The sequence below is a fragment of the Gracilinanus agilis genome, chromosome 4, assembly GCF_016433145.1.
Source record: "Gracilinanus agilis isolate LMUSP501 chromosome 4, AgileGrace, whole genome shotgun sequence".
NCBI classification, from domain to species: domain Eukaryota; kingdom Metazoa; phylum Chordata; class Mammalia; order Didelphimorphia; family Didelphidae; genus Gracilinanus; species Gracilinanus agilis.
In genome coordinates this window covers 259,592,262-259,600,772 of record NC_058133.1, presented here as the reverse complement: position 1 = coordinate 259,600,772, position 8,511 = coordinate 259,592,262, and the positions used below count along the sequence as shown (strand labels likewise).

The following is an 8,511-nucleotide window of genomic DNA, read 5'->3' as shown; positions in this document are numbered from 1 at the left end:
CTGTGCCTACTGGTGTCTACACCACAAAGGTGCCTACCAGTGTTACATTATACCATGCCAAGAAACTTTAGAGAAAAATTATCTTGCTTGATATTTTAGAAAGTTGCATGACACTTGGGGCAAGGGACTTATCCAGGGTCATGTAGGCTGTATTTGAACCCGGGTCCAAATTCATCACTACAACATTACAACATTTATATAGTTAAGATTTGCAATATCTCCTTCAAGTATCATAACCCTTTGAACTGGTGCTATTATCATAATTTTACAGGTGAAGAGACTGATAAGTGGTTTGCCCAGGTTCGCACACATTAAATGTCAGAATTTGAACTATCTTAACTGACTCTCAAGGTACTATCTGTTGCATCTCAGCTTATATTTAAGGGTTAAAGTGCATTCTCCCTCTCCGCCCCCCCAAAACTCTGTCAGGTTAACAAGTGTTATCCCCTTTCCTAAAGTTAAGCAAGACTCAAAGAGGCTGATTTGTTCAAGATCACAAAGATCACTGCTGTACCAGCATTTAGAACTAAAGTCTTTTGGGTCCAAGTCCATTGTTCTTTCTACCGTTCAAAACACAGCAAACACTAGTACTCTTCAATTCTGGAATTCTGGCTATATTGGTTACATCATGTAGAATTCAGTGGTCCCCACAAGCTCTGAATGCTTCCAAAGTTCTTCCTTTCCTATCTTTTCACACTTGCCCTTTAATTGTTTCTGGACTTTCCCACTTCATTCTGTCTAATAATTATTCTCTCCCTAACACTAGCCAATTGAGTTTCTGCTGCTTTCAAAAGTATTAAAGAGCTCAAATCTTTCAGTTTATGGATCAGGAAAATGAGGCCAAAGGGAGGTGATTTGCCAACATCATCCCGACCCCAACTCAGAAGTCTAGATCCTAAAAGAACTGGATGGAATGCTACAGCTGTCTCTTCAGCTAAGGTCTAACTTCTGTATTGCTGCTATTCGCCTTCTCCTTACTCTTTCAGACCTAATCTTCTCACTCTGCACAGTTTTACTGAGAAGTATCACCACCAAGTTGCACTACAAATTTAACGTTAGGAAGATTCCACACTCTCCAACCAACACGGACGAAGTACCTGGGAGGAGTTTTCTGCCCCTATCCCTCCGCCCCAAACCCATGTCACATGGTTTAAGGAATTGGATTAGGATTGGCCCACTCTCATCTCGCGCGGAAGTCCTACTTTGGCTGGGAACGATTTCTAGCCCTCCCCTTGGACTGTCCTCGTCATTCTCTAGCCTCCTGCATCACGTGACAAGAGAAGACTGCAACAGTCTAATTCTTGGGCAAATGGTTTTTAACGGTCATTCAGGGGCGGGAGTGGAGGTAGCACGTGCTCGGGTCTTTAGCTCCTGATTGGCCTACTCTTCCCCTTCCGCCTTGCTTCTTTTGGGGGCGGGGGCAAATCTAAAATGCTGGACCTCACGGATTGGGGCCGGGAGCACTGTAGGCGAGGCGATTCCTATATCACGTGGCATGGTGATGGGGCGGGCCTTCTTATCACGTGGTCGTAAAAGAGGTACGCTTTCTCTGGTTTTTCTATGCTCTAGGCTTTGGGACATTTTCTTCCCTCCTCTTGACGTGACCTTTGACCCCGACCCCCTATATCTGTCTGCCTGGGCTGCATGTTGGTGGGACGGGGCCCCCAGGTCTGGCTCGGCGGAGTGGTGAGTGATGAGCACCTTCTTCCTCAGAGCTCTAAACCTGCACGCCAGGCCTCCAGGTCTTCCCCTCCCCTTCCGGGAAAGTCTGTGCCTCAGTTTCCTAACCTGGGCTCCTCGTCCTGCATCCGTGACCACACGGGGTGTGAGGGAGGGGGCACCTCCCCACATCTAGAGCCCTAGGCCTGAAGCGGCCCGGAGCTGGTCTCATTCAGTGCTGGGCTTCCCCCCCAATCCCCCAGGCTGCTTTGTTTCTGTCCCTTTTGTGGATGCGCGCGCTGTTCTTCCCGTATCCCCGTCTACTGCTGCTTCCCCGAGCCTTCTCCATGGCCTCGCACCCTCCAGATGCCTCAGACTCGGCCAGCTCGGACTACATTGCCGGTTCCGTCTCTGTCGTCTTTGTCACTTGCCCCAGTGAAAAGGTCGCCAAAACTATTGCCAGGTTGGTGGGACCAGAGGAGGGAGGGGATCTGAAAATGATGAGGAAGGTCGGAGGCAAGTTGGAGGGGCAGTTGAGGGGATCTTTGGGTTACTACTCTCCAGTTGAGGGGAAAGCAGAGCGTATCAGCACTGAACTGGGTTTTATTTCCAGGTCTGTGGTGGAAAAGCGACTGGTCGCCTGTGTCAATCTAGTGCCTCATATTACATCTATGTAAGTTATGGGAAGGTGTGTGGAGAGATTTCCTAGGGAGAAAGTGTATCTTTCTCCAGTAACCTTTTGCTATCTTTCAGCTATGATTGGAAAGGAAAAATTCAAGAAGACTGTGAGGTGATGATGGTAAGATTTTCCCTCCTTAATTTCCAGCTCTTTTCTGCTGTTATTTTGACTCCTCCTGCACTTTCTACCTAGATAAGTTTCCTCATCTAGTCCTCTCTTTCAGATGATGAAGACTCAAACTAGTTTGACACCAAACTTGACGGAATTTATTCGGTGAGGACATGGATTAATTTTTTGGTGGGAGTGGGAGATGAGTTCTGGGTGCATTTTGAGGATAAGGAACTACTGCTCAACTATTGGTGGCTTTTCTGTTTCTAGTTCCGTTCACCCATATGAAGTGGTTGAAGTCATTTCATTACCTGTGCAACAAGGGAACCTTCCATACCTTCACTGGGTAAAAGATTGCACCACTAGAAAATGACACTATTTTGATTTCTGAGCCTACTTTAAGAGAACTTCTACATTTTCCTACTTTCTGTAATAAACCCTATCCCCAGAATGCTGCCTCTTGACCTTTTCCTTAATACATGTATTATTTGCTATGGGTATTCAGTTAGGAATTCAGTAGGAAGCCCACCCCATTCCCATTTTCCTCTTTATCAAGATAATTCAAGTTTCTGAAGGGTATATTTATCTTTATTTCCAACCATACAGAGCCCACGATCCCCTAGTCTATTCCCCTCCCTCCCCCAAGGGGGTTAAATAACTTTTAAAAATATAAAAAAAGCTGTAACAAAATATCACGGGAAATGGGAAAAGGCTGTAGGGTCAGGAATCATGGAGGGGTAGTTGAGGAAGAAAGGGGCCTCTCCCCACCTGACTGGCCTGGATGGTAAGGAAGGGTCCCCCCCCCACACCCCCCCCCCAGGTACATCCCAGCTGCAGGTGAGGTCAGAAGTCAGGGTGTGAAAGTGCCTGTTGTATTTATGTGAAAAAGGGCTAGGGAGAGGAGGAACAATCAGCTCCTTTTAGAATATGCCTCCCCCACCCCACTCCACAAGGTACTGCACAGAGCCATCGGGTCGAACCCTCCGAGCCAGTACACGGACAGGGTCTCCTCGGGACAGGTACCCAGCCCCTACCCGGGTTCCCACACCAGCTCCAGGAGATAAGCCACGACACAGAGGAGAAGAACCCTGGGGAGCTGATCTTCTGGAGGGAACAGGGGAGGGGCCTGGGGGTGAAGATGATGATGAATGGGGGGCACTCCTTGGGGAATCTGAAGGGAAACCAGCAACTTGAAGGTCCAGGGGTGACCTACAGAGAAAGTAAGGGTGAAAGGAGATTTATCCTACTTGGAAGAGAAAAAACGTTTTTTTGTTACAGAGAAAATATTGGAATTGGGCACATATATATTTTTTTCAGGGATTAAAGTATATAGGAGGAGAAAAAGAGACACCAGGGAATTTGAGGAAAAGGAGAATCACAAGCACATAGAATGAGGGGAGGGGGAATCCTCACCTGTCTGGGGGGTCTCCATCCCCAGGGGTTCCTGCAGTGCTGGCCGAGGGGTGGAAGGAGGCGAACATCCGGATAGGGCTGCTGGAGTTGTTTGGGGGTGGGGTCACTTGGGTAGGATGGGACCCACCTCCCCATAGCAGAATAAAAATTAAAAGGGAAGACTAGACCCCAAATACTGCCCTCCTCCCAACCAATATGGATAGGTTAGGGAGTTGCTAGAAGTCTCACCTGGACTACTATCTATGGGGTGATGGGAATGGTATATGTGCTTGGGTAAGGTTCCAGGGAGTTGTAATTAGGGAGAAGGGAAGACTCACCTGGGCAGGCAGCGGGCATCCGTGGGCCGGAAATTGTAGCCACTGCTGCCCTGATAGCTCTGGTTAGGGCTGGGGGGAGGTGGAGACACTGAAGCCTGGAAGTTGGTGGGAGAGAAGAACTATTAGAAGGGTACTGAAACCCCCACACAACAACCAACTATTATTAGCAATAACATCCATATTTTGGCATATAATTTTCAAAAGTACTTTTCATTATCTCATTTTAAGTCTCACAGTAACCCTACTGTGGAGATACTGCAGCTATTATCCTCATTTTACAGAAAAGGACCCTGAAGGTCACAGAGGTAAAGTACTCACATACTTAGCTAGTTTTCAGAAGTATTGTTTGAATCCAGGTTCAAAGCCTAACCCCAAATCTGGAGTTCGGTTACTTCTACCTCTTCCCTGACTGCTTTCTAGTGTCCCTCCATCCCCTTTACCTGCAGCGCCCTCCGAAGACGTGCCCGCTCCCTCTGCTCCCTGGGCTCCGGCCGATCCCGACCCTCCTGAGGATCCCCCAGCTCTTCTTCCTTCCCCTTCGGTGGTTTCTTCTTCCGAGGCTCTGGCTCCAGTCGCCGACGCTTCCCCAGGGGGCGTGAGACCCCCACCCCCGGGCCCTGCCCTGAAGGGAAGCTGTAAGAGGCCTCCTTACCCCCCCAGCCCCCTCCTAAACTCCCCCAGAGGCATACCTTCCCCAGAGATATCCCAGAAAATGCTCCCCACCCCCCCTGGGCCAGTGACCTGGTGTGGGCTCCATCTCCAGTGGGGGGTTCCACAGGGGGAGGAGTCCGAGCATGGAGACCAAACAGACATTTCCTTTTCTTTATCTCTTTCCCAGAGATGAACCTAGGGGTGGAGGGAAAATGGCAGTGAGACAGAAAAGACCTCATTGCCCCATCCAGAGAAGCAACTTCTCTCCATTTGTAGCTAAATTTCTCCTGAGTCTCTTAATATCCAATACCTTTGTCCCTTCTCCTTCACACTTCTCACTGCCATCCCCAGGTGCACTACTAGCTCACCCCACTATCACTCACCGGTCCTTGTGACTATTGAGAGCAGAGAGAAGTTGGGAGGAGCGTTCTCCCTTAGGGGTGTCTGAGAGCTGGAGGAGAGAGCAGCAGGTTAAAATGCAATGAGTCCTCTCTGTATTTCTTCCCCCATGTCCCATTTGAATAGCACCCCCCTACCTCCCCCAGGAGTAAGCTGTCCCAGTTCTCTGAAGTGAATGGCAGGATCTCTCGGTCAAAGTCAAAATATTTCTTCTTACAGCAAACACTGAGGTGATATAGGACAAGATGTGCAACATCCACCCTAGAGAAATATAGGGCCGCAGTTATGTGAGTGTGAGGGACAAAAGCCACCTTCTACACTTTTAATGCTACTGCCTCCTTTGGGATTATCTCCAATTTATCCTGCCACCAGCTAATTCATCCATGGTTATCTGCCTGTTTCCTCCCCCATTAGACTTGTGAATTCCTTGAGGGCAGGGACTCTGCATTCCCCAGCCTTAGGTCAGAGCCTGGGCCATAGGAGTCACTTAATGAATTTGTTGAGATGGAGGCTGAAAATAGACAAGGAGGCTCAGAGAATCCCCCTGGTCTAGCTCACCATCGAAGTTGAAGTCTCTTGACACTTTCAGGCCCTCCTCGGCAGACACAGCACTCAAACTCATAGAACCTGGAAGTGAGCAGTGGATAATATAATGGAGTAGTAAGAGATGTGGAAACCCAAAAAAACAAGGGGGTGGAAGTGGAGAAGAGAAGATAGAGCCTGGATTGTAGAGACAAACAATTAGCCTCCTTTTCCCCTCTGGGCCCTGCAGCCCACCTGTGTCTCCCTCCCCTCTTGGCCCTGCAGCCTACCTGTCCCCATACAGGAGGGGTTTGCTCAGACACTGAGTGCAGGCCTCATGAAACCACTGCAGACAGCTCCGACACTGTAGCATCTTTAGATTCCACCTGAGAAAGAATACCAGATGAGGCCTGCAACTGCTCTACCTCTCTGACCCCACTGTTTGCCATCACTTGCATTACTGGTCCCCTTCCCCAAAATCTCTCCCTAGTATCCACCTTGACTCAATAGGTATCCCCCCATACCCTTCCCATTCCTTCCCTCTTTTCCATGACTCACTCCCCAGGGCCCCCGCAGTAACAGTAGCTCTGCTGCCGGTTGCTCAGGTGTCCTGCATCCCAGTCCAGCCCCTTCAGCCCATATGGCAAAGACAACTTCATCCCCAGCATTGCCCGTGCATAAGGACCCTTCTTCAGGGCACCTCCCCTCTGCAGGGACAGACATGTTGAGACAGTTTGGTGGTGATGAAAGAGTCATGGCTTGGGATGGGAAGTCAGTGTATAGAGAGGGGTTAGTGGCATTTGCCACTGAGAGGTGATCCCTGTACCTTGGTGGCCATTGCAAAGACGCACTGCCTGCAGACCCAAGGGGATGGGCCATCTCCTTCTCCAGGGGCTGGGGCTCTTGGAATGTGGCAATCCTGATGATATGCTGAGGGATGAGAAGAGGGATCATAGATGGCTAAGGGTGAAGAACTGGGAAGAATGACTAGGGGGAAGAAATTTAGGAGTTTAGGGATAGAAAAAGGGTAAAGAAGGTAAATTTATGGGAAGGAAATCATAGAAATAAGCTGTGGTGGCATGGTACTCCACTAGGATGAGCCAGGTACAATGTCATTCTTTTACCATGTCGACATTTCTCACAGCTGATCAGCCGGTTCCCAGGGACCACTGACTCAGATCGACAGACACAGCACAGGAGTTCTTCTCCAGGGAGGGCAGCTATGAAATACAGAGTTAAGGACTCTTGAGTCTCTGGCTTCATTATGCGTAAGACCCAAGTCTCTGGTCTCTTAGTCCCTTCTTCCTTTTAGGGACCAAGATCCTTTGCTTCTCACCAGGGCTAATGTCTTTCCACAGAACCAGAAACTGGGAATCATCTTCAAACTGGACTAGACAGACTTCCCGAGTACTATCCACCTGGGAGAGAGAAAAGGGGGTGAATGCTGAGAAAAAGACAGAACTGATATGTCAAGAGGATAAAATGAGAATGCTAAAGTTAATGTTGCAGGAAAAAAGTGGGGTTGAGGTCAGTTTTAAGACTCACCTTCTTGATAGTTCCCAGGTAAAGCAGTCCATCAGTCCATCTGGCCAGAACATCTTGCCCCTCCCAAAGTCGGGGTCGGGTACTTGGGGAAGGGGCTGGGGGAGTGGGCTCCCAGGGTTGGGGGGCAGCAGAGCGGCTCAGCCGGGAGGGCTGCGCCATTGCATCCTGGGGAGCCTGGCAGGACAAGGGGGGAGAATTACCTCCCTCCTGCACCCTCAACAGCTTTCCCCTCTCCTTGATTGACTTGTTCCACCACCAGGACTCAAGAGTTCAAGGTTCCAGTCTTCTACTTGGTATCTCCCAGTCCCAAAACCCAAACCCCATACTTGTCCTCTTTCGGTTTCCTCCCCTTCCCCACCAGGACTTGGGATTCTAGGGAGAAGGGATACTGACACCTGATTCTCTCCTCTCCCACCCTGAAAATTCCCCCAGGGAAAGGTTCTCCCCATGGAGCTTTTCTCTTGGTTCAAGGATTTTAAGATTGATGGATTGGAGAAAGAGAGGCCTCTCCTCAGGTCCTAGTCCCACCCCCACATCCTGGCTAGCTTGGTCTTGGAATCTCCCTCCCTGGCCGGAGATGTCAGAGTTCGGACAATCTGTTTTTTTTGAGGGGGGGGGTTGGGGGGAGAAAGGAGGTAGTTCTCTCAGTAATGGGATACCCTCCAATCCATTCTGAAGAATTCCGAGTCCCCTCCAAATATGACGGTCTCTAACCCAGGGTCAGGGTGGGGGTGGGTAACTTCCCCGTGTACCGAGGGAGGGGGGCGTGTCCCAGTCCCAATCTCTACTACCCGATATGGGGCAAACCTGGAGGTGACATGAGACAACCCCCTTCAGACAAGAAGATCCATGCATGTAATTAAGAGAGGTTGGATGAGGTAGACAAGGGGATGGGATGGGGGCCAGGGAGCCCCCTCCCCCCGCCAAACACCAATATCTCTCCCCTGGCGGGGGGGGGGGTCCCCCAGCTTGGACTCTTCCCTCCCTTTTCCTCCTCCAGCCCCCCGCCCTCCCCGCCTCCTCCTTACCGGTGACAGCAGCGGCCGCCGGGGAGCTGGGGAGGGGGAGCCGTGGGGGGGCCGAGGTGTCCGGGCGTCCGGGGGAGAGGGCAGATGGAGGCTGGGGGGTTCCCCAGGCCCAGCCCCTCCGTCCCGGCTGTTCTGGGGCGTATGACGCAGCAGCCAAAGCAGCGGCGGCGGCGGCAGCAGCAGGAGGAGG

At 50.5% G+C, this 8,511-nt stretch overlaps 2 protein-coding genes across 6 annotated transcripts; one reads left to right on the top strand and one right to left on the bottom strand.

Annotated features, from left to right (window-relative positions):
* The first annotated feature begins 1,506 nt into the window (after window positions 1–1,506).
* CUTA (cutA divalent cation tolerance homolog) lies at window positions 1,507–2,897 on the top strand. Of its 2 annotated transcripts, none has more exons than XM_044672939.1 (6): window positions 1,507–1,538; window positions 1,923–2,122; window positions 2,273–2,332; window positions 2,413–2,458; window positions 2,562–2,611; window positions 2,717–2,897. In XM_044672939.1, the coding sequence occupies exons 2-6, from the start codon at window positions 1,950–1,952 to the stop codon at window positions 2,817–2,819; spliced, it is 432 nt and encodes a 143-aa protein (XP_044528874.1). In that variant the 5' UTR covers window positions 1,507–1,538; window positions 1,923–1,949; the 3' UTR covers window positions 2,820–2,897. The 2 variants fall into 2 exon arrangements, with proteins under 2 accessions (XP_044528874.1, XP_044528873.1); XM_044672938.1 differs by lacking the exon at window positions 1,507–1,538 and adding an exon at window positions 1,554–1,686.
* A 119-nt stretch (window positions 2,898–3,016) lies between these two features.
* Window positions 3,017–8,505, bottom strand: PHF1 (PHD finger protein 1). Of its 4 annotated transcripts, none has more exons than XM_044677135.1 (15): window positions 8,322–8,502; window positions 7,294–7,467; window positions 7,085–7,166; window positions 6,873–6,968; window positions 6,575–6,678; window positions 6,307–6,455; window positions 6,039–6,134; window positions 5,785–5,853; window positions 5,364–5,487; window positions 5,211–5,278; window positions 4,918–5,022; window positions 4,617–4,809; window positions 4,177–4,271; window positions 3,860–3,986; window positions 3,017–3,655 (listed from the first exon to the last, which is right to left on the bottom strand). In XM_044677135.1, exons 2-15 carry the CDS (start codon window positions 7,450–7,452, stop codon window positions 3,338–3,340), a joined length of 1,785 nt encoding a protein of 594 aa, XP_044533070.1. In that variant the 5' UTR covers window positions 7,453–7,467; window positions 8,322–8,502; the 3' UTR covers window positions 3,017–3,337. The 4 variants fall into 4 exon arrangements, with proteins under 4 accessions (XP_044533070.1, XP_044533072.1, XP_044533071.1 ...); XM_044677137.1 differs by having other exon boundaries at window positions 3,860–3,937; XM_044677136.1 differs by having other exon boundaries at window positions 3,860–3,940; window positions 8,322–8,499.
* Between the last annotated feature and the right edge of the window lie 6 nt (window positions 8,506–8,511).